The sequence below is a fragment of the Podarcis liolepis genome (genome assembly GCF_965112155.1).
Source record: "Podarcis liolepis genome assembly, chromosome: 10".
NCBI classification, from domain to species: Eukaryota; Metazoa; Chordata; class Lepidosauria; order Squamata; family Lacertidae; genus Podarcis; species Podarcis liolepis.
Window position 1 is genome coordinate 31469020 of NC_139562.1, and position 24997 is coordinate 31494016.

The 24997-nt window shown below is 42.7% G+C and overlaps 1 protein-coding gene across 2 annotated transcripts; it reads left to right on the forward strand.

Annotated features, from left to right (window-relative positions):
• The first annotated feature begins 13 nt into the window (after positions 1-13).
• On the forward strand, positions 14-24184 carry L3MBTL2 (L3MBTL histone methyl-lysine binding protein 2). 2 transcript variants are annotated; one of them, XM_083462587.1, is made up of 18 exons: positions 14-204; positions 4384-4642; positions 6985-7118; positions 8396-8519; positions 9025-9104; positions 10176-10293; positions 11575-11709; positions 13192-13280; positions 16164-16395; positions 16683-16759; positions 17931-18035; positions 18565-18712; positions 19299-19381; positions 20136-20370; positions 20998-21096; positions 22331-22498; positions 22795-23453; positions 23675-24184. In XM_083462587.1, the coding sequence occupies exons 1-17, from the start codon at positions 166-168 to the stop codon at positions 23073-23075; spliced, it is 2406 nt and encodes an 801-aa protein (XP_083318713.1). In that variant the 5' UTR covers positions 14-165; the 3' UTR covers positions 23076-23453; positions 23675-24184. The 2 variants fall into 2 exon arrangements, with proteins under 2 accessions (XP_083318713.1, XP_083318714.1); XM_083462588.1 differs by having other exon boundaries at positions 29-204; positions 21031-21096.
• The last annotated feature ends 813 nt before the right edge of the window (positions 24185-24997 follow it).

Below are 24997 nucleotides of genomic sequence, written 5' to 3' on the forward strand. Positions count from 1 at the left end.
CTCTCTCTGCCCATTGGGCGCGGCGGGAGCGCGAACGATTCCATGCGCTTTGGAGGTGCGCGCGGAGGCGGCGCGGCTATTGGCGACTCGTGCGCTCGGTAGGGGGAAAGGGAGCGCGCGCCGCCCGGCCGCGTCTTGTCGCTGGTGGTGTTGCTCGGCGTCTGCATGGGCAAGAGGAGAGCCATGGAGCGGGAAGGAGGCCCGGTAAGTCGGTGGTGGTGGTGGTTGCTTTGCTCGGTTAGCGGCGCGGCGGCAGTGAGGAAGGGCTCCCAAGCTCCTTGCTGTGGTGCCGTAATAACGTCCCACCTGCCTGCCTTCCGCTTATGGCGAGGGGCGGGGAGGGGGTGTTCCATGTGAAAACGGAATACAGTATATTTCCCTCATAGATGGTGCGTGCCCCCTTCCCACTAAAAGGAGCTCGCCCCACAACCCGTGCCTCTCTTTCTCCACTGCCCTTCTTGCTGGACCCCTGTGTGCAACGAAAGGCACTTTTCTTTAGCCCTAAACGGTATCAAATAAGCTTCCTTGAAAGTTAACTCGCTTGTCTTTTTCTCTCTTTTACTTTCAAAGACAGTTGCTCCTAGTCTAGATAGATAGATAGATGGATAGATATGGATATTGGAAGCAATTCATTGAATACTTGTTACTTCCTCAATCAAAAGGTGGTTTTTGTAATGCTATGTCTATTTTTTTTACAAATCAGATTATATATAGTGTATTATATGAGTCGATACACAAGTGTATTTTAGGTTATAGAGGTTCTTTTTTCTAGGCGTTTTATATTTTCTTTATTGGTTATAATTATAAATAATAATAAATATAGGTTTTCCTTTAGGGAAAATATTTTTTTTGATGGGAGCCTTAATGTTACTTAAATATACTGTTATTTACCTTTTTAGAAAACCAACATGTGGGACAAAGCTCACTCCCTCCCCAAAATGCATTTTACTCCTTCTGTGCTCTCCTCAGTATGCCTTGTTTCCAGTATCAATGCTATATTTACTTTGTATTGCTGCCCTTGACAAAAAATAAAAATAGACTGAAATTTTTGAGTGTTGAAAGTGTTGCCCCCCCCCACTGAATCCATGTGACTGATGCTCCCAACTATATTATTATGTGAATGATCCTGCACACATGTAAGTTTCCTTTAAGTATTGAAAGATGTATGTGGGACAGCGCTAGCATATTGGCTAATTACCGTACCTCCTGGCTTTGCTTTGTGTGCAATTCGCTGCTTCTTGCTTATCAAACAGCTTATTAAATTTGTAACTGGCTGCTATTAAAACTAAATGACAGGTTTCAAAGTGAACAGTTAAATATCAGTAGAATAAGAGTAACATCCAGCTGCTGTTTACAGGTAGGTAGCCGTGTTTGTCTGCCGTAGTCGAAACAAAACAAAAAAAATTCCTTCCAGTAGCACCTTAGAGACCAACTAAGTTTGTTATTGGTATGAGCTTTCGTGTGCATGCATCCAGCTATTGATATTTGTTTGAGCACCATCAGTATGGTTCAGGAGTCACCAGTTTTGTGCCCATGGCTGGAGCGGGATAGGTCTTCCTTGGCCCCATCCTTCTGCTGAAATTACTGTAGTCAGTAGAATTAGTTTTGGTGTGTGCTTTGTTGCATGTTGCCCATTGACAGTTTCTCCAGATTGGGCCCAAAGGTTGGTGAGTTCACTAGTCCGCAATCCTGTGCAAATTTAAGAGCAAGTTCCCCTGAATACAGTGGGGCAACTTACAATTTAAATGTATTTTAGGATCTGATCACACAATAGATGGTAATAAGGATTGGATTTGCTAATGCAACATTGATTGGAAGATGCTAATTGGTTAGGAGTGTAGAACTGGAGATTCTTGGGATTAAAGGAATGCTTTGTGGAAGAGGGTGGAGCTCAGACAGGAAATGGAATTTGATATTTATGGTGTGGTGGTTCCAGCTGTAGGGCGCATTATGGCTGGATGAGTAGTCGTAGGCAAAGAACTTCATGAACTCAGTAGTGATTTGGTGGCTTGCTGGGTAAATGGACTTAATCAATACAGCATATTGCTTGATCCCTCACAACAAATATGCAAAAAATAATAATACATGTCCTTCCTGTTGAATAACTACTTAGTCTATAATAGCTATTTGCTGGGGTTTTATATTCAAAAGCTGTAGCTTAGATTATTTTTTTATTCTCCCATAAACATGCATTGAACATTAGGTGGGAAATGTCCTGATGGTTATACTTGCAAAAAGTGGTTAAAATTAGACTAGTCTGCTTGAAGTAATCTCTACTGGATGTGGCCAGATTTTTTTCACCCCAAATTGTAGTGGGCTACTATGGGTATCTGCTGCCTGCTTGACATTGCAATCTTCTTGAATTAGAAAGAAAAGCCAAGGTGGTAGGATGTTTGACTGCACTGGCTTCCTCAGTATGTTGCTAAACGCACAAAGGTACTTAACAACTCTTTCTTCTTCACTGTTTACCTCATGTCTTTACAGAGCTGGGCTATAGTCATGGCCACTTACCCCCAAAGTCTTCTTAACTCACTTGTTTGCTTTGCTGGGGTTCTCCACATACATTTCTGCCTACAGTGTCCTAACATTGCTTGAAACCAGCAAGTAGGAGGGGGAACTAGATGTACAGTTATCTCTCTCTCTCTCTTTTTGCCAACTGTGTTTAACATCCTGTCTGCTTTGCCCCTAAATTTCCGATGTGTAGAAGGATTGCACAAGTCAGTGGGTTTAAAAGCGTGTTCTGGCCCTCCAGGCAATTCTGGCAATCCTGAAAGGTAACATGTCTGCACTTATGGATTATCTCATATAATGCACTCCCAGTAACAGGAGAGAGGCAGGTGCAGGGCATGTTTCATGTGGTCAGTTGAGTCAGGGTGACGTCTAGGCCCAGTGGACCAGGGTATAGCTTCAAATGGACTTGAGACAAGCTATTGAGAATTCCCCAGAATCCTCTGCAATATGCAGAAATTCCACAGCAGATGCTCAGGAGTTCCCTGGAGAAGGTGCATCAACATAGACAGTGTTCCCTGAAAGAAAAAAAAAATGGAAAATGCTAGCAAAGATTGAAGTTATGAAACGTCAAAGAAGACTGAAATGATATACAGTTATATCACCCCCCCCATTATTCTAGCTTGATTTTGTGTACTCCTTAGGATGTACATCAGTTTTACTTTTTCTTCTTCTTTTTGTGCAATTGCCCACTACTACCACATCACTGTTTTCTGATTGTGCCTATTGTAATTTATGTGGTGCTCACTAAAGACCTCAAAAAGTCAATCCTATTCTGACCTTGGAAAAAAGCAATAAAAAATTATTATAAAAAAAAACAAAAAACAAAAAGTCAATCCTAAAATTTTGAGAGTTATCATGACTTCAGGATTAAACATTTTAAAGCACAGGATAAATGAACAGAGAAATTCCTTTGTAGTAAAACACCTACTTTGAGATCTTGTATAGAATGTCCTGGGAGATTGAAGTGTTCTCCTACTGGTTTCTCTATTTTGTGATTCTTGATGTCAGATTTATGTCCGTTTATTCTTTGGCGTAAGGTTTGGCCTGTTTGTCCAATATAGAGAGCTGAAGGACACTGTTGGCATTTGATGGCATACACAATACTATACTAGCTACTATGGACGTGGAATCTCTGTATACCAACATCCCACACAACGATGGTTTACAAGCTATAAGGAACACCATTTCAGATAAAACCACAGCAGACCTTGCCACCAAACTCTGCAAAGGAATTTCAGAAATAGACTGGAAAGAGAAGCTGCTGAATTGCAACTCATTACCAAACTTAAAACCATGGAGAGACCTGGTCTGAACAGAGACATTGGATTCTTATCTCATTATACATGACTAAGCCATTTCTCACCTTCTCACCCCTTGCCTTTTCCTGTAAGACCTATTACAGTCGTTAAGAGTCGTCAACAGGCTCATCTCAGCTATCTGCCAATCTCCCATTCCCACCACCCTTCTGAGTAATACCCCTCCCCACCTTCTCACTATATAGAAGGATCTGGCAACTTCTGTTTCAGTGTATCTGAAGAAGTGTGCATGCACACGAAAGCTCATACCAAGAACTAACTTAGTTGGTCTTTAAGGTGCTACTGGAAGGAATTTTTTTATTTAAATTGTTCTAGTTTGTTGTTGTTAGCTGCTTGGCTTAAAGGAAACAACACAGTATTTTAAATGAATATGTAATATTTTAAGGGGAGCATATTGAGGGAGTATGGGACCTCGTCATTAGTGGAAGTACCGACACTTCCTTGGCTAATAGCCTGCTCAAATGATGCTGCCTCTGATATATGTGAACTGAGTGCCTCTTTCCCACCAATCATGCCTGTGGGTGTTTCAAATATACTCGGTCTGTTTTGCTGTTAGTTGGAGTCTCCAGCCCATTGCAAGTCCTCATCCTTGGAGCAGAAGAATGAGGAGCAAGTGGATGATGACTTGGACCTCTTTGGGGGTTATGATAGCTGCCGGCGTTACAGCAGCAGTGGAGAGAGTGGCAGTACCTCCTTCCTGGAAGACTCTAGTGAGAATGAAGCAGCAGATCGAGAAGCTGGGGAACTGCCTACATTGCCTCCACAGGCCCAAAAACCTACCAGCCGATTGCCAGATGAAAGTGGTTCTGAGCCAGGTACTGGTGTTTTGTGGCAAAGGAAGGCTGTAAATGATTGAATACAAAGCAGCTTTATTCTTTCTAGAGTGGGGGGGGGGGTAGAGATAGTTGATGGAATACACTACATTTGGAGGATGAGCCAAAAATAAATATAATATCAGCTTTTTAATAGGGAGAGTGTGATATATTATCTCATACAGACATGGTGAGGGAGTATTGCATATACGGAGTATGCCTAGCCATATGGTATTGCATGAAAAAACAGTGGTGTGTAAAGATGGAAGAATTCAAAATTTCACTATCATGCAGTTCTGTCCACTTTTTAAATTTACAGGGGCCTTTCCCCCAAGAAAACAATTTCAAACAAGCTTTTTTTAAAAAAATAATAATGTTTGGTTAAAGATTTTGACATACATTTTCCATGAATTCAGTGCAGTTATGGAAACTTGTATGTAGAAATACTGTATGTTATAATTTGAACATAAAATTGTGTTTGAATTTTTACACTTGTTTTTAGTGGTAGCTTTAAAACAATACAGCCTGAAAATATATGTCTTATTAAAAAACATGAAATTAAACAATTCAGTTATTCTATACTGTTTCACAAGCAAAGCTTCTGCCCAGAAAAAAATCAAATTTTGTTCTCAAAATCCATTTGAGAAATAAACATTTTTTTTAAAAAACGTACAATCTTTATAATTTGTTCTTATCGTATTCCTGGTGTTAAGCTTCCTTAGTAAGAAGGTTTGTGTTGAGAGGAGACGTGTGCAGGGCCAGACTTGTACATTTGGGGGTAGTGTGTCTGAAAATCATGAAATAGGACCAGTGCAACTCCCACAAGGTGGGTTATATGTACACAGCTGAGTGTACCAGCCATATCTAGCAATTCCTCATGATGAGCTACAAACCTTTCTTGAAAATTGTGGAATGGTGATATCACAATGGAGCTAGATACAGTTAGGGTTACCAGCATGGTGCCCAAGGGTGCTGCTCTCTGCTCCTTTCATCATGAGGTGGCTTAGATGCTTTCTGGTTTCCCCTTTGAAAAGTACATAGAAGCAAAGGAGGAAGTTGAAAGAATGACAATCTTTTTCACTTTCTCTTTCTACTCTGTGCATTTCAAGGCTCAGGTTGACAAATGAGAAGCTGAACAGAAAGTAGAGTGGCCTACACAAAAATAAAACCCCTTATCATTTCTCTAAAATATCTGTTACTCAAATGAAGTTGCGAAAGGATACGATAAATAAAACTAAATAAATAACTCAGCAGAGGGGGAGTTGAGGGAGGTCCAGAGGAGGGGACGGAGAATAATTGTAAATAACATGATGAATGAGATTTGTATCATTAATTGTTATGAAATTCAATAAATATTTAAAAGAATTAGAAAGTAGAGTGACCAGGTGGGTAGGAAGGAAGGGGAAGTGAGCTATGGGGCTGTGCTTGTAGTAAAACGGAATGGCCAGGAGAGAAAGTGGGGTGCCCCAGGAGAGAGAGAGAAGATGGTGGCAGAGAGAGAGAGGGGGGGAGAGAAAGAGAATGTGTGTGTGTGTGTGTGTGTGCGCGCGCGTATACCCAGAGGACCCAAAAGCTAGCCATCCTTTGTGTCCAAAATGAGAGGGTGGAGTAGAGGCTCTTTCCAGTCCATTAGGTTGCAGCTTTTGTGGTGGAATTTATTTAAGTTAACAGATTCTGGCTTCAAGAAAAAACTGCAATCAGGAGTCTATCTGCATTGTAACACATTTCCTATGTTGGAGCACTGCCATACAGAGGTGCTTTTGGGCAGCCTCATAGGGTGTGCTTGTGTGATGTTTGGGTCAACCCATGCAATTGCTATTGGAGGTACAGGTTCCCTCTTGAGCGCCATGCCCCCAGCTAATGGAAGTAGTTTATCTCTCAGCTTTATAGTCAATACTATGCAATGCAATGCAGTACTGTCAGCTTTGTGCTTTTTATCCAACTTGGTTGATGCTCCTAGTGGCCAGTGCAATAACTGGCACTCTCTAACTCCTTCAGGTGTCTCTCTTTGGGATCCTAAAGCCCACTATGGGCTCTGCTCTCTCCTTCTGATCCGCTAGTTGAAATGCCAGAATGAGCAGTTTGCGTCAGTAGCAACAAGTAACCCTTTACTTCCCCCTTTGTTGCTACCTACCCTTCTTATATGCCAGCTGGCTTTAGAATTCCCCCTAGGTTCACCCCTTGTTTTGGGGGTGGGTGAGACATAAACAATTCCTCCTGGCTTGGAGGAGGAGGTGGCCCCCAGTCAACCTAAGTTTAATCATTCCCGTTGGTAGCCCTGGGCTTTTCTGGTGGAACTGAATTGCTTCCTGCTGCTGAGGCCTATTGTATTTGTGCCCCCTCAGCTGTCTGTGAGATGTGTGGGATTGTGGGCACAAAAGATGCCTTCTTCTCCAAGACCAAACGTTTCTGCAGTGTCTCCTGCTCCAGAAGCTACTCTTCAAATTCCAAGAAGGCCAGCATCCTGGCAAGGCTGCAGGTGAGCAAGGCCCACTTAACGAGACTGCTGTTTGCTAAACGAGGCATGAAAATAACAGTAAGCAGTGCTGGATGCCTGCCAGGGATATTCAAAAAGCCATTCTCCCATGAAGCAGGGACTTCAGGTGCTAGGAGGCACCTAGCAGACAGCCACACTTGATAACTCATTATTTGGAAGCAGCTTTTGGCAGGGGAGGGGAGAGTTGAGGTTGGAAAAGCCATGCTTTCCCCATAGAATTGCACACCCACATGCACCAGCATATTAAAGATCACTTAGCACAGAACAGTTGCCCTTGTAACTGCTGTTTCATATTTGCAAACAGGTTACTGAAGAGGCCCTTTCCAATGCTTGCTTTTGTGGAGTGTGATTTAAAAAGCAAACATTGTCAATGATTGTAATGAAAATAACCACAGAGTGGTGGTTATTCCAGATTGACTAATCTCTCAAAAACACACAATCTTGTATAAGTAAGCCTTATTTGGAATCTAATATTGTACAATTAAGAAATTGTGAATATGACACCAGGAGTGGTGGTTTATTTCAAATTTAGAATAAAAAGAGTGTGATCTTTTGCGTTGCATTTCCTGTATGAGAGGAGGCACCAGAAGGGAGAAAAAGGACAGCTCCACTAGTTGACAGGACACAGCATAGTTCAAAGATAAGGGAGTGAGTTGGAGGAGAAGAGGGATTCCTCAAAAGAAAATGAAGGAATTGGGTAGGTTTTAGGAAATAAGTTAGTTCTTTCTGTTCTTGATATCATTTCCTTCTCCATAACTTGGAGTGAGCCTTTCAGGGACAGAGTTCCATATTTTCCAATCATGTCAACCACTCTGAGCATGTGTATAAAAGGCAAGGGAAAGATTAATAGTTGTTTTTGTCATCATCTTGTGAAAGTAGCAGAAAGTTCTGCATTGCGCTCCTTTTCTGTTTGAATGGCAAAAAGAATTCTCTGGCACCTTTGGAAAACTGCAAAACATACAGCTAGGAGTAATTTTGTCAGATACATCTGATGAGAGAAGCAACAGTCTTTGAAATATCATGCCACATCTCTTCAGATACAGATAACAAAGTTACTTCTTATTTAGGAAAGCTACTTGTAAGCTGTTTCGCTGCCACAAAACTTTCTTGTACTCGTTAAAGCTGCCCTTCTGGTTTGATCCATTTAACCTGCAAACCCATCACAGGCAGCAAGATTTGTCTGTCCCTTGTGTCACTGGAAGGCTATTGGGAATTAACATCTCCTTATCGTTTTGTTTTGTCTTGTCACACTTTCACAGGGCAAACCACCTACGAAAAAAGCCAAAGTCTTGCACAAGGCAGCCTGGTCTGCAAAAATCGGGGCTTTTCTCCATACGCAGGGGACAGGGCAACTGGCAGATGGAACGCCAACTGGCCAGGATGGTAAGTGCTGGCAAGTGGGCAGAGGAAGTAAGAGGCTGTTGCTTGCTTCAAACCTCAAGGCGAATAGAAAGTTCATCAGAACCATGCACAAAAGTATTTCTGGTTGAATAGAATATGCCAGCTGAAAGAGAAGAATAAATGTATAACCACTATAGATGTGGATGCAAGGTGAAGGAGTGCCTGCATGGCAGAGAGAGAGAGAGAGAGAGATTTCCTGGTTTTTGGCGATGTGTTTCAGACTTGTTGGCCTTGTAAACTAGTCTCTGTTTTTGGATAAGTCTAAAAACGTCTAGACTGTTCTGCGCTCTTTATAATAGATCTAGCTATTTTCTCCTTTCTGCTGGATAAAGATGTCTGAGCTCTTCGGAAACTCCCAGTGTCTTACACCAAGAGGAAGATGCTCCAATAGAAGATGTCCCCATATCTGCCCTTGTCCTGTTGTGGTGAATCTGTTTGCCAACCTTGAACCTTCTGTGTTGAGATGGTCTCTTGTGTCCCCTCCCAGCTCTCATCGTTGGCTTTGACTGGGGAGCGTACCTGCAGGACCATGGATGCAAGGCTGCGCCTGTTGGCAGTTTCAAACATGTGAGCACTCCCTACTTTCCATCAAGCCCATATGTGTTGTCTTGCAACAGAACCTAGGCTCCTGATAAGATAAGAAGGGTCCCCAGGAAAGTGCTCAGGGTAGCTTAAATTTTGTTTTTAAACAAGGATATCAAATCAAGATGACTTTGAATATCCATATTGTAAACTGTGTGCTATGATTTCCAAATGATAAAAATCTTAATAGTATCCTGCAAATGGGATGCGGGTAGTGCTGTGGGTTAAACCACAGAGCCTAGGGCTTGCCGATCAGAAGGTCGGTGGTTTGAATCCCCGCAACAGGATAAGCTCCCGTTGTTGGGTCCCAGCTCCTGCCAACCTAGCAGTTCGAAAGCACGTCAAAGTGCAAGTAGATAAATAGGTACCGCTCCAGCGGGAAGGTAAACGGCGTTTCCGTGTGCTGCTCTGGTTCACCAGAAGCGGCTTAGTCATGCTGGCCACATGACCTGGAAGCTGTACGTCGGCTCCCTCGGCCAATAAAGCGAGATGAGCGCCGCAGCCCCAGAGTCGGCCACGACTAGACCTAATGGTCAGGGGTCCCTTTACCTTTATCCTGCAAATGGATCCCAATTAGATTTGGCAATCAGCTTAAAAATATGTGAACAATTAAATTTAGTGTTGCTAGAAAGGAGAACATTTAAACAAATTGTTAGCTAACATTAAAACTAGTGCAAACTGCTATGTCCGTAAAATAAGTATAAGCTGTTCTACAATAATGAGAAACCTACACTGTATGATTAACAATGCTCTATTCATGGCTGTGAAGATGAACAGGAGAACTTCAGACTCTCCATCTGGTGTTGGAGGTAATTCCCCTTTTCTCCCACAATCACATTTTTACCTAGAATGGTGCTAGAGAAACGGATGCTAACAGAGTTAAGGGCACAAAGCTCTTTGTTAAAAGCAATTCCCTCACCTGCTCATCACACGTGTGCACAATAGCACATCCATACACACACACACACAAGCAAATATAAATTATTCTGACATTTTGCTATTCTTTCTGTGCCTCCATGTTTTTCTGCTTCAATCTGTTCTCCACTCCGTCATCAGGTGCCTCTTTATGATCAATGGGAAGATGTGATAAAAGGGATGAAGGTAGAAGTGTTAAACAGTGATGCTGTGCTCCCCAGTCGTGTGTATTGGATTGCCTCTGTTGTTAAGATTGCAGGTGGGTCTCTTGAGGGGGATAACAGAAAAGAGTAATTTACTTTCCTTATTGTTATTTGAATGTACATCTGCTTCCATCTGGAGACTTGAGGCAGGCAACATATTTAAAAGGGAATAAAAGCAACACCATTATAAAACGTTATGTACAGTACTTACTTTTTAACACTGATATGCAGCTATTCAAACAGGTTTCAGATCTATTGCGCAAAAAAATTGAAAACTTACATTAAAAGCATTATTGATAAAAGCAGCCCAAGAGAAGTAACAGAACAGAGAATTAGCAACACAGCAAAAGCTCTCTTTTCCTTTTCAAAAGGGGAGGTTTTAGCTTGTCTTTTAAAAGGACAGCAGAGAGGAGGCTGCATGCACCTCTTGTGGGAGAGCATTCCAAAGAATTGAGGCTGCAACAGAGAAGGCCCTGCTTATTGTAGAGAGTAAGCTCACCTCCACAGTAGTTGGAATCTGTACCAAGGCCTTATTAGTAGATCTCAGTTTGCTAGGGAAGTTCATTTGGCAGTGCAAGAGCTAGAGCAGTGGTTTCCCAACCTTTTTGGTATGGCAACTCACAAGCCCAAATTTACCTGGCATGGTAGGTGACCCATTGATTTATTGTCAAATGAATTTTGGACCTCAGGTCTTCGGCAGCCATCAGTTTCATGCATTTTAACTGCATGTTTGCCTATTTTATTACCACTGCTTAAGACAGGCATAGGCAAACTCGGCCCTCCAGATGTTTTAAGACTACAATTCCCATCATTCCTGACCACTGGTCCTGTTAGCTACGGATGATGGGAGTTGTAATCCCAAAACATCTGGAGGGCCGAGTTTGCCTGTGCCTGGCTTAAGACATCCCAGAAAAAATAATAAAGCCTGTGACTCACTTGCAGGTCATAACCCACAGTTTGAGAAGCATTCTGCTAGAGCACTGGTGGAATAGGCTTCCAGACTTGCCATGCTGTGCTGTGTCCCAACCCGGGGTTCCAGATGGGCCTTGAGAGCATTATTGGTAACAGGGCATAACTGTAAAAGATTTGGGGAGCTGAATTAGGACACTTGGCTATCTTTCCAGCTGGCAAAGTTATTCAGGCTGTAGAGCAGCTTTCTAAAACAAGTGGTAGAAGCCCTGTGGTTGGGGGCATCCAGTGGTCCATACGCTGAGAACAGAGTTTGTCTTGAAGGAACTTAGTGCTATAGTTATCAGAAAAGGAGGGTGACAGTGTTCGAGACGTAATAAAATGTTCTCTTGTTTTCCTTTTCTGTCTCCAAAAATCCATCCTTGCAGGATACAAGGCACTGTTACGTTATGAAGGCTTTGAGAATGACTCTAGCAGTGACTTTTGGGTCAACTTGGGTACTGTGGACGTTCACCCTATTGGCTGGTGTGCTGTTAACAGCAAAATCCTGGTGCCTCCCCAGTGTAAGTGTCTTTGAGTCTTGCCCAGCTTTGGGGGTTTATTTAACTCACAGTTTGCATCATTGCCTTTTCTCAAGTTGGATCATGCCCATTAATCCTAAATGCTGCAGGTTGGAATACATTGGGAACATTAGCAAAAAGTTATCAAATTACATGTATACTTGTAAATTTGAGAGTTCTTACAATATGACAATTTTTGTTTAGGGGACTGAGAAAGCAGAGATGAACGAGAAACAGGTGTATTGGGGAGCGGGGCTTTCTAGGCCAAAAAGTACAACCCCTTGTTCTAGATGACTGTCCCACTAGGATGTGTCATTTTAGGGGGTAAATTTTTTTGCAAAAGAAAGCAGTCTTAAAAATATGTTTTTGAGTGTGAGGAATTCAAATCTGCTATTATTTTTGTGATTGGACAACATTTAGCTTGGTGTGTATGTTTGATGAAAAAACACATAAACTGCTTTTAAGAAAACCTTCTGAATTTTACCTTCTGAAAGTGTGAGGTAATGCCTAATAATAATGATGATGACAATAAAAAATATTAACGTATAACCACAAGTACTGGGCAATCATTTTAAATTACCTCTGTGCAATTTTATACACATTCTATGTACCATGCAAAACTAAATTATATTAATTTAACCAAAATGTCTTTTGAATTACCAAGTCATGTTACAACTTTTTAGCACCCCTCATTTTTGAAAAGTTGGGTGGCCATTTGTCGTGGGTGCTTTTGTTGAAATTCCTGCATTGCGGGGGGTTGGACTAGATGACGGTGAGGATCCCTTCCAACTTTACAATTCTATGATTCTATGACCTTTAAAGCCCTTTATGGCTCAGGACCGCAATGCCTCAAGGACCATTTCTCCCCATATGAAGCAGCCTGGACCCTACAAACTTTTGAGACATTTTACTGTAAAAGCAACTGGTAAATGAAATAAATAAAAATAAGTAGTTATTGCAGGTCGGATAATTTAACGGCTTGTAGTGCAGAACTTTCCCTTCAAAATGTAAAGAAATTTACTGCGCTTCAAGGTGATCTGTAGTCGCCTCTAAAGTTTCCATCAAAAATCTAGAGCCTGTTCAGGGTGGTAGTATGTTGAGACTTAGATGTTGCTGATGCTTTTGTTGAGAGACTACAGTGTTTTGAAGGAGCAAAGCAAGTTGCTGCAGGTAATTTTTGGGGTGAGTGTAAACTGAAAGGAGGCTTTAAGTTTAACCAGAGAAGAAGAAAAATGAGGAAATCCCTGCTTTTCATTCTTCTGCAGGAATGAAAGGCGTGCTGAGTTTATTTTTTAATTATATGAAGATCATTATCCCAGCCTTCAACCACATATGTAATGCTGAGGGCAATTTATAGCGGTTAAAAATCACACTTTCATAATAAAACAACAGTACAGATACAACCAAGACAGTCATAATGGATAAAAACAAAATTCTCAGATAAAAGTATTATTTACCTGGGCAATCTTATACCTCTTTGTACAGCCATCCATTCAAAGTACACCGACTGGAAGGGGTACCTCATGAAAAAGCTTGTGGGAGCCAGGACTATCCCTGTGGATTTTCATATAAAGGTGAGGGAACAAATCTTTCTCCCCACCCCCACCCCCCTGCACACAGAGGAAAGAATCAAGGCCTTTCTGCTTATCCATTCTTCCAGTAGCCCAACCTGGTGCCCTCACCATGTCTAGAAATACACCACCCATCATCCTTGACCATTGCTCATGCTGGCTGGGGCGGATGTGAATTGTAGTCCAAACATCCAGAGAACACAGTCAGAGGCCACAGTAGCCCATTCAGATTTAATATGGGCTGCAAGCCATGCTGGAGCTCACCTCTGTCTGGAAGGCCTGGTGATAAGGGAAACCCTTCTACAAGTTCCACACCATACATTTATAGCACTCTTATAGCATTTCAACACTCACGGCTTCCCCCACAGAATTTGGGTGCTGAGAGTTGTTAGGATATTTACCCCTCACAGAGCTACAACTCCCAGACCCCTTAACAAACAACAGTTCCCATGAACCCCTGGGAGAAGTTACTGTTAAAGTGGTATGACAGTGCTTTAAATGCATAGTGTGGATGTGAATGCAGTGCATTGAAACACACAATGTGTTTCAGGACTGAGCCGTGTCTGGGATAAGCAGCATAGCATAAAGTTGGTAGAATTTTCTTCAGAGTGTTTGGGTTCTGCCCAGTGCATTGTTTGATAGACATGAACAGAATGCGTTAGCTGTAATCTCCCACATTCGTGACATGATGTCCTTCAGTTTAAAAGACTAAATAAAGAGCAATTAAAACCCTGCTGTTTGGTCTGTTGCCTTCACTAGCTCACCTAAAAACTCAGTTTAGCTGTATTTGCTGCTGGAGGGAGAGGGGCGCCCCCTGCTGGCACATTATAGAAAGGGATCTTTGGCCAGACGGGATTTTTCTTCATAATCTGTGCCTCTGAATAGTGAGATGGCGGATTGAGGAAGAGCTTTTGCAGTTTTAGCTTCCACATTTAAACAGGCAAACAGGCACGAACCAGTGATACAGGGTTGGAATCACTAAGCAGTGTTGATTAGTCTCTTCAGAATGTTCATTGTGAGAGGGTAATTAGTGTTATACTTCATTATGCCTTCTTCTCCCTCCCCCTTTTACAAGGCTGCCTTGGCTAGAGATGGTATATTAGGCTGTTAGGGGCAAGGAGACTTCCTTTTTGGGGGAGACCCAGTGAGTTACCGCTTCTAGGTGATATCAAGGTGGCAATTATTTGCACCTGTGTTTCTACTGCAGTCTGTTGGATCTGCTTTGAATAAATATGGGTAGGATCAGGCAGAAGGTCATTGTTTAATAATAATTCTTTTCATATATTTTTTCCCTCTAGAGCTTTTTTAAAGTTCAGAGTACTTCTCATATATTATCTCAGTAATCTTTACAACAAATAATACCGAATGTTAGCCATGTTCAGAGGAGAGCCACTGAAAACAATGGACTTAGGTCCATTTGTTTCAGTAGGTCCACTCTGGGTATGAGTTAGTTGGGTATTCCCCCCCAGTCACATTGTATTTTTATTATTAAATGATTTTATTAATTTTCAAGAAGCCAGTAGCATTGTAAAGTAGGTCAGTTATACAGTGGTACCTCTGGATACGAACGGGATCCGTTCTGGAGCCCCGTTTGCATCCTGAAGTAAACGCAACCCGGGTCTGTACGTGTGGGTCACGATTTGTCGCTTCTGCGCATGACGTCATTTTGACCGTCTGCGCGAGCAGCGAAACCCGGAAGTAACACGTTCCATTACTTCCGGGTCACCACGGAGCGCAACCCAAAAGCGCTCAACCTGAAGCAACTTCAACCCGAGGTGTGACTGTATCCACATATGGCAGATTTGTGCAGGGGACACGAGAGTCTGGTTTGCCAGAGTTCATGCCAGAGTTGCGATTTTATTATTTATTTATTTATACCCCGCCCATCTGGCTGGGCTTCCCCAGCCACTCTGGGCGGCTTCCAACAAAATATTAAAATACAGTAATGCATCAAACATTAAAAGTTTCCCTAAACAGGGCTGCCTTCAGGTGTCTTCCTGGTTCATAGCTCCACCTCCTGGTTTACAGCACTTCATTGGCTAAATCTGCTTCTGCCAGAGATGTGGGGCATGAGCCCTTAACACAGAATATGAACCCAAGGAAGGTTCTGGAATTTTGACTGAGACTCTCCCCACAACAAATCAGTCAGTGTGGTATTAGGGTACCTTGGGCAAGCCTCTCTCTCTCTCTGTCAGCCTAGCCTGCCTCATTGGGTGGTTGTGAGGATAAAGGGAGGAAGAACCATGTATGCTGCCCTGAGCTTCTTGAAGAAAGGGCAGGATACAAATGTAATAAATCAGGTTAGATTGTGGTTTTATTTATCTAAATGCTCTGGGTGACACAAAAGTGGCAATGGCAGCATTCACATTTCATGGTAAATAATAGTTAATGGTTTAGCATGAATGCAGAGAAGGCGCCTGCTTTACTGCTTCTTGAGCAGGGCCAACAAACCCTGGCCCCTGGCTTAATACTGCATCGGAACTGGGGATTCAATCAAATTAGTCCAGAAGCCAAAATTTATTCAGATGTATTACTAAACCAAGGCCAATGGTTCATGACTCCCACTCGAGCTAGAGAAGGAGTGAAGTGGGAGCCATGTCTGCAGTCATGCTAAACCAGTAACTATGGGTGTATGACCTGGGCTACTGAAAGTGTTTGGAAAAAAATCCAATCTGAATGGATGGCCGAACGCTTTTTTGTTGACATGGAGGCATCAGCAATTGGGTTGTTTTTTTTTTGGATTCATGCGGCATCCCATGTTTAAGAAAAACTGCAAGGCTGCACTCTAGAGGAGGAAGCGTAAAAGTGCAGAGAGTTGCGCAATCTCTGTGGTGGAGAGTCGCAGACATGGAAGACAGCAGAGCATCTCTCTTCTTGTTTACTCAGATGACTGAGAACATGAAGTATCCCTTCCGCCAAGGCATGAGACTGGAAGTGGTGGACAAGACCCGTGTTTCTCGGATACGTGTGGCTGTCGTGGACACCGTGATTGGTGGCCGCCTGAGGCTTCTCTATGAAGACGGGGACAGCGTTGATGATTTCTGGTGCCACATGTGGAGCCCCTTAATCCACCCTGTTGGCTGGTCTAGAAGGGTTGGCCATAGCATAAAGAGAACGGGTGAGGATTTACATAGGAGAAAAACTACTCTTCTTCTTGAAGTATATATTTTAACCTTTCAAATTGTTGCAGATATAATGTATTCCTTCCTTTTAATGAGATTGGTTATTTGACGGTTTTTAAGATGATGAGAATGTTTGAAATGTATGCTGTGGCAAATAAACTATTTTTAAATGGAAGAAGAAGAAGAATTTTCCTTGCCAAAAGATGACCGCTAACTAGCAAATTTGAGTTGTCTTGTTTCACTCTTTCTTACTTTCAATATCCTTTTATGTCTTTGCTGGAAGAAAAATCTAATGACATGGCACACCACCCTACCTTCCGGAAGATCTACTGTGATGCTGTTCCATATCTCTTCAAGAAGGTGGGAAAGGTTTATGGTCTCTTTCTTTTCTTTGGTCTCCAAGTGAGATGGGATTTGCACCATTTGGGGGATTGTAGTTTATGGAGCTCTTGAAATCTCTCTCCTGCCTTGCAAGGGACTAGCTGTTGTAGCGCCCAAGGAGCTCAGTGTTGAATCAACCAGTCAGGGGTGGCTCTCCATAGAATCACTTTGTCCTGGAACCGAGACTGGCACCAGTACTGTTGGTGTTTCAGCACCTTCTGAAGTACCTCTTCCCAGGCTGATGTTTAGTTCTTTATATATAGTTTAGTTCTGTATACCTGCAGGAGCATCTTCACCCCCATTGTTCATCCCAGACATTGAGGTCCAGCTCTGAGGGCCTTCTGGTGGTTCCCTCACTGCAAGAAGTGAAGTTACAAGGAACCTAGCAGAGGGGCTTCTTGGTAGTGGCACCCACCCTGTGGAATTCCCTCTTGTCAGAGGTCAAGGAAATAAACAGGCACCATGTATAGGGAAGTTTTTAATGCTTGGTGTTTTACTGTGGTTTTATAATTTGTTGGAAGTCGCCCAGAGTGGCTGGGGCAACCCAGTCAGATGGGCAGCAAATAAATAAAGTATTAGTAGTAGTAGTGGAGGTATTATTGTTAATTTGCCCTCAATTGCTGCTGCATTTTATTTTTCAAAGATTTAACACTGTTTTACTTTAATGGATTGCTGTCTTTTTTCTGTTGTGCTTTGAGATGCTCTTTAAAAGACAATACATAAACAAATCACAATGTTGAGCTATTGGGGATAGGATACAGGACCTACGTGAGTTGAAAGCAAAACAGGGATGGCTTGCAGCAAGAATATGGGGAAGACTTTCTGTGGTTGGAAAGAGTCATTCCACTATTGAAGGACTAGACCTTGGAGGAAGCTTAAGCGATGGGAGATGTTGTCTTTCCCTTTATCGTGCTTATCCTACTTGGCCTTGCAACCATGCTGTGACGTAGGTCACTGCTGTTCTCGTGTATCAGATAATTAACTGAGAACAAGAGTGCTGCTTCCTCAAGGCCAGCCAGCAAAGCTGGAAAGCAATTTGAACTCCTACGCCCCAATCACCAAGGTCAGTCTTTCTAGTTACCCACACATGTCCTTGCATGTGTTTTATTTCTTTATCACCAACTTCTTTCTCATCCGTAATCTGTTCCAGGTGCGCGCTGTCTACCCAGAAGGTCGCTGGTTTGAGGAAGGCATGAAACTGGAAGCCATTGACCCTTTGAATATGGGCAACATTTGTGTGGCTACTGTCCGTAAGGTATGCCAGTCTGAAAAGAGGGAGCGGCTGCTTCAGCCAAGCACAGCGCTTTCAAGGAATTGGGAGTTAGGCTTTGAAGGAAGAAAGGAACTGCTTTAGGGTTGTTGTTTTTTTACAAGGAAGCGGTGTATAAATTTTTACGAAATAAAAAAAAAGCCTCTAGAGCCAACTGATTTGGGCCAGTGGGCAGATTTCGAATTTTGAGAAAACGTTGGAGGCAACAGTCACAAAATAGCGGCTATGTGCTATGAGTCTGCTTTTTAAAAAATCTAGTAATGCTTGTACAGTGTTGATGGGATGTTCAAATCACACACATGTGAGTGCAGATCTTGGTTTTTGAAAGAAAAGCAAGTTATAAATATTTTAGAAATAAATGAGTGAGAAAATTAAGAGGCAAGTATGTTATATTTAGGCACTTAACACCATAGAGTGCTCCAGCTCTTCTCTCTGTTGAGTTTAGAAGCTGCTATTATGAAATACTTTAGAACAACCTTCAGGTTCGCTTTCTCACCCCTGGCCTGTCTTTCAGGTCCTTTTAGATGGCTATCTCATGATCGGCATTGATGGTGCAGCCTCTGAGGATGGTTCTGATTGGTTCTGCTACCATGCTTCCTTGCACTCCATTTTCCCTGTCAATTTCTGTAAGCAGAACAACATTGAACTGACGCCTCCGAAAGGTGAGGACCCCAAGCTCTCCTTCTCTTTGCTTGCTTCCGTGGCAGATTGAGCTCCTTCCCTGCAAAATAGAATGCTAAGAAAGCCTTGCTTATGTTAGACTATAAGTGTGAAACCGACATACTCTGTTTCTTTTTTGCCACTGAGATGGCGATCTCTCTTGTTGTTCCTGCCCAAGAAAATTGGGAGTTTGGCTGGAATTCAGTTTCTGCCTTGCTATCCTCCTGCGTTTGCTCTGAATAGAATGCCTGCCTCTGAATCTTGCCGTTTCCATGCTTCTCTTTTGGGGGCATCGGAGGGCTATACAAAAGCTGGTGTTCATCCTTTCCTGCCTCTGCACTCTTCTGGAAACAAGAACCACTTGGTTTTCTGAATAGCTATTGCATTGTGTTCTGTCTGATCTCCACTCTGGAAAGCAAACTTTGTTTTTGCTTTGCCCCACTGTAGTTGGCATTGGCTGCTTCTTGGGCAAATATGTGCGAGGGGATAGACCATAACTTGCATGCTTCTCCTGCTACTTCTGGTTGTGGTGTTTATGAAGGAGGTGTTTCATTCGAGTAACATCCCCCCCCCAACTTCATACTTCAGGGCATGATGCCAAGACCTTCAGTTGGACAAGCTATCTAGAAAAGACCAAGTCAAAGGCTGCACCAGCACATCTGTTCAACGTGGTGAGTAGCATGTGGAAGGGCAAGTTCACAAAGGCACCAGCGTCACCCCAAACTAGTGGCTCTGTTGTTGAGAAGCAAATGGCCTTATGAGAAATGCCATTATATACAGTGCAGATGCAAGCATACTTACGAAATATTGTGTAAAGTGTTTCCCTGAAGCTACAGAAAATGGCAATCAGATTTATCAAGGGTTGTGAATGGCTTCCCTAAGTGGAAAGGTCCAAGTGTCTGGGATATTTTAGTCATGATAGGGAAGTAAGTTTCTTTTCGTACGTAGAATTTCAATGATCACCCTTGACAGTGTGCTTTGCTGAAAAGAGATCAAGAAGACTGCACTCTGCAGCAGAGTCAAATCTCTCATTTATAACCTTGGCATTGGTACTGCTAACTTAAATGTGTAGGGCTGCCCCCCCCCCCGGTTTAAATTCCTTCCTTACCTCATTACAAATATCATTTCTGGACACTCTTACTGTCCCTCAACTTGAACTGCTAAGCTTCCCCAGTAGAATTAGCTATTTATTTATTAAAATATTTATTTAATAAAAAAAATTACAGCTCTGTGTGTGTGCGCGTGTGTGTGCGCGTGCGTGCATACACTTAAAAAATTTAAATCGGAGAGCAGCATGCAGAATTTGGATTTCTGAGAACAAGAACGTTGAGTGCCTTCAATAAATAAATGGAAGGAAGGAAGGAAGCCCTCATGGATGTATATTATTATTTGAGGTTGGGTATATCGTGCTGCTCCTTTTCCCAGGATTGCCCAAACCATGGCTTCAAGATGGGTGCCAAACTAGAAGCAGTAGACTTGATGGAGCCCAGGCTTATCTGTGTGGCCACAGTGAAGCGAGTGGTACATCGGCTCCTCAGGATACACTTTGATGGTTGGGACAGCGAATATGACCAGTGGGTGGACTGTGAGTCCCCAGATATCTATCCTGTGGGCTGGTGTGAGCTGATAGGCTACCAGCTACAGCCCCCAGTAGCACCAGGTAAGAGAATGTATCTTCTTTTCATCCAGCATCACCAGTTTCACTCAAGGTGTGTTGGTGGCAATCTGACCTATTGCTCTTCTTTTTACTTCTCTTACGAGAAAGAGGTACCTTCCACATGACCCACACTATGTCTTAATTGCATAGCAAACCTGGACATGTTAAAGGCTGGGAACCAGAATGGGCAGGTTCAGTAGCTGATGAGGAGCTGAAGCTGAAATCAAAACAACAGGAGCCCCCTATTTTGAGGGAGGGAGGATGTTTTCAAGCAGAAATGGTCGTTAAACTGATTCTGCTCTCAATACCAGCTCCATATACATGCAGCTCATTCAGTGAGGACTAGAGCAGCCTTTTGGCTTTGTTCCTCTACCTTTGAATTACCTTACTCTGAGCCACTGACGTTCTTTACAAGATGAAATCATTGTGAGGACTCAGAATAAAATGTACAAAGGTAGCAAACTTGGGGGCTTGTGGGAGACTAGACAGAAAACTGTCCTTCTCTGTCGTCTCTACCTTTTTATACAAAGTATTCTGAGCCTCTTAAACTGGGAACTAATCATGAACCCTCCTGCTTGGAAACCTTATGCAGCTGTGTCTACTGCTTAACGTCTCCTGTGTCCTGTGTAGCTTCTGATTGTAGATCTATTTCCTCGGTGGCAGAGCCTATGTCACCAGTGCCAACTAAGGAGGTGCCAAAGAAGAAGCGAAAGCCATATGGAAGGAAAAGTGAGTGGCAATTGGAACAACCTTGTCTCTGTGATTCATCTTAGTAACAAAGAAAATATTGCAAGGTTTGATACTAAGGCATAAGCCTGCTGCAGATAGTATGCTGCCCAGAACTACCAGTGCACATGCAAGGAACATTAAGGTACAGAAGATGAGGGTGGAACATTTGCCTGGACTATCTTCTGTGAGGATGGCATCGCAAAATGGAGTAGCTTGAAATGTGGATGGTGGGACTGTCTGACAGGGCATGAAATGGACTTCCTCATCATTAGCTTGTGCCTTGGTCCCATGCATTCTTGTGAATCACTGTAAGCTGTCACTATTGGAATTGGGATTCTTGATTGGATGGACCACATATATGACTTGGCTCTATGACAGGGATGATGAACCTGTGATTCTTCCAATTTTGTTGCACTACAATTCCCACCATCCCTTTTATCATCCCATTGTCCTTCTGTCACCCAACCTGAGCCTTAAAGGAGCATGCCTTTCTTATGCTGCCGGTGAGGTTGGCTTGCTGTGAGGTAACGCCGAATAGGGCCCTTCTCTGTAATACCAAAGATCATTCTACGAGGAGGTGCTAGGTGACCGAATCTGGGACCTTGTTTGTGCAGAACATGAGCTATGGCTCTTCAAGAATTGTGGCTACAACAATTGTGTTTGAAACCCTGAACATCTCTTACTAAAAGGGCCTCTGTTAACATGGTGGGAAATGAGCTCTGGCTGAATATCAGGTGACTGTAGTGGGCTAATTGAACCATTGGCCTGATGGCCAACGCCAGCTAAATATACTAAACATATGAGAGCCAGTGTGGTGTAATGGTTAGAGTGCTGAACTAAGATCTAGGAGACCGGGGTTCAAATCCTCACTCAGCTGTAAAGCTCACCTTGTAGTTTAAACTAAACAAAAATGACGATCAGTAGCACTTGTGTCAGTGTTGTAACGGTGTGTTTAGAGAATTTTTTGATTGTTCAGCATCCTGCTCGGTTCACTGAGTGCCCTAACCTATCTTGCGAGATTCCTATGAGTCTTAATTCTAGCTCTCTTTGAAGTAGTCAGCCAGTGTCTTGAGTAATTTCAGCTCCACTGAGAGCTCACTTGACTGAATGCTGCTGCCATACCAAAATAACAACAACACACAAAACAACCCTTCACAACAAGATGTTAATATAAAAAGCAAAACAGTCCACAAAGGTGGGTTTTCTTCTAACTTCCTCTCTTCTGTATACAAAGGGAAGAAGATGACTGCTAAAGCCCGTTCCATCAAGCAAGCAGCAAAGAAGACGGCTGCCCCCGAAGTAAAGAAGAAAGCACAGGCTGCCAAGAAAAGGGCTGCCCCTAAAGCAAAGGAGGGCACACAAACTGCAAGCAAGACCTCACTGAAACCAGCTTCTGATGAAAGTAAGTTAAAAGGGGTGTCACTTATTCCTACTTTTTTGCTGTCCCCCCTTATGTGGGATTGGAGATGGGAAGGTGGTGGTTGTGTAAATTAGCTATTTTCCTGCTCACCATTTCCAGTGCAGAATCTGCTTGCTGTTGTAGGAAACTCCAGTCACAGGTCTCCCAGCCTTGGTACATACATATGGATGCAATTTACCACAAGCTTTTGCTATTGCTTATTTCTTACATGTGTATGTGCATGCTCTGAGGATTGTGTCCTGCGATGTAAATGGAGCCCCTCTCTCTGTTTCTTGCAGTTGTTGCTGTGGAGGTGAAAGAAGAAATTCTTGACGATTCAGCAATGGAACTTGAAGCCCCACTGCTACCAGTCCCAATCAGCTGCTTAAAGGATGAAGATATGGACACAGAATCCCCACTGAGTCCTATGCCGGGCGGCCGCTTAAAGGATAAGGAGATTGAACCAGAAGCTCCAGCAAGCTCTGTGTTGCTCAGCTGCTTAAAGGATGAAGTCATGGAACCAGAAGCTCCAGCAAGCCCAGTATTGATCAGTTGCTTGAAGGATGAAGATGTAGACTAAAGCTTCATGAGACAAAGTGACTTGATGTTCTTTTGCCACAGTCCTTGAAGAAATCAGGAAAATGCTGGCCTCATTTGCGGGGGCATGGACCACAGTTAATAAAGCTGTAGTTTTTTCATAGTTGATGGATCACCTCAAAATAAAAAAGGAAAAGCTCTCAAAACAAATTCCACTTAATTATGTAAAAAGGCAAGCCCACTATTCCTTTCTGACTGGCATGGCAGGAGCCAAGGATAAACTTCTCCATCTCTGTAGGGAGGTGCTTCCAAGTCATTCTAAACTTGCATCAATTGAGCCAGAATCTAGATAAGTGCCAATCCAGTAGAGAACCACATCCATTACATGGTACAGTGGTACCTCAGGTTACAGACACTTCAGGTTACAGTAGTAGATAGGTAGCCGTGTTGGTCTGCCATAGTCAAAATAAAAAATTCCTTCCAGTAGCACCTTAAAGACCAACTAAGTTAGTTCTTGGTATGAGCTTTCGTGTGCATGCACACTTCTTCAGATAGTGTGCATGCACACGAAAGCTCATACCAAGAACTAACTTAGTTGGTCTTTAAGGTGCTACTGGAAGGAATTTTTTATTTTGACTTCAGGTTACAGACTCCGCTAACCCAGAAATAGTACCTTGGGTTAAGAACTTTGCTTCAGGATGAGAACAGAAATTGAGTGGTGCGGCAGCAGCGGGAGGCCCCATTAGCTAAAGTGGTGCTTCAGGTTAAGAACAGTTTTAGGTTAAGAACAGACCTCCAGAACGAATTAAGTTCTTAACCTGAGGTACTACTGTATTGGGAACTGCTCTCCCAAATTATCTCTGTCTTCCTCTGTGCTGCATTGTTTCTTCCTGCCATTTTGCCATTTTGGCCACAGAGTCTAAGAAGGCACAGGACACATGAAATTACATGTGAGCCCAATGCACTTTGGAGCATCACATTTTCCTCTGTGAGGAGTAGGAGTATGCACTTGCCCCCCCCCCTTTGTACTATGAACAGAATGAATCAATTCTTTGACAATAATGAGAGGAGAAAAATGTATTGCAACCCTTTCTGTAAATAAAACTTCATGTGTTTATTTTGCCCTTTTGTTGAATAAACTCAGTCAGAATACCTTGTGTTTGGAGTCTTTTCTGGTCTTCTCTGGTCAAGAAAATAGGGGTACCAAGGGCATACAGAAGCAACTTGTGCATGGTTTGCTGGTTCTAAAGTACATCTGTCTGCAAGGGGGATTGTTTTGCCTTTTGTCTTCTCAGACAGGTCATAACCACAACACCAAAAGTATAATCCTTTTTCACTTTTATAATACTATATATTAGAGAAAGTGTTTCCAAACCAGAACACGCAAATCTTTTTAGACATATGCACTATAGACATGTGCTAGGAACATAATGCATGGAATGACATTTAGTTTTCCTTTTCTGACTCAACTCCTCTTTCTCTGCTGCCATTGCCCCCAAATTGTGTTTCTTCCATCCTTCCCCTTTCCTATTTGCATTTATTCCCAAACTACCTAAAGTGTGACAGCTGGAATCTAAAGGGATTGGAATGTGCTATTATGGCATGTTGCATTTCTAAAGCAGGGTGGGTAGACTTACGGCTTGTCGGTTGTGCTGAGCCTTTTTCTTTCTGTTAGCTAGAACTCAAAAGACCTAACAACCATAGCCAGGTGCAAATGACAGATAGGAAGAATTAAAGAATAAGGTCCCTTTGAGCACATTTTGAGACTAGGAATGTGACCAGAACTGGGCTGAGCTCTTTACAGAAGCTTAATTTAGGTAGAAAAATTCATTTTGTTGTTGCCATTGTTAAACAATTGGGAGTCAGAATTCCATGTCAGTCTTCTGCAAATCAGCCAGAGATCTGTCTGTGGATTCTGATCTAACTTTTGCATTGCCCTAATGTAAACCATCTTTATCAAGCATC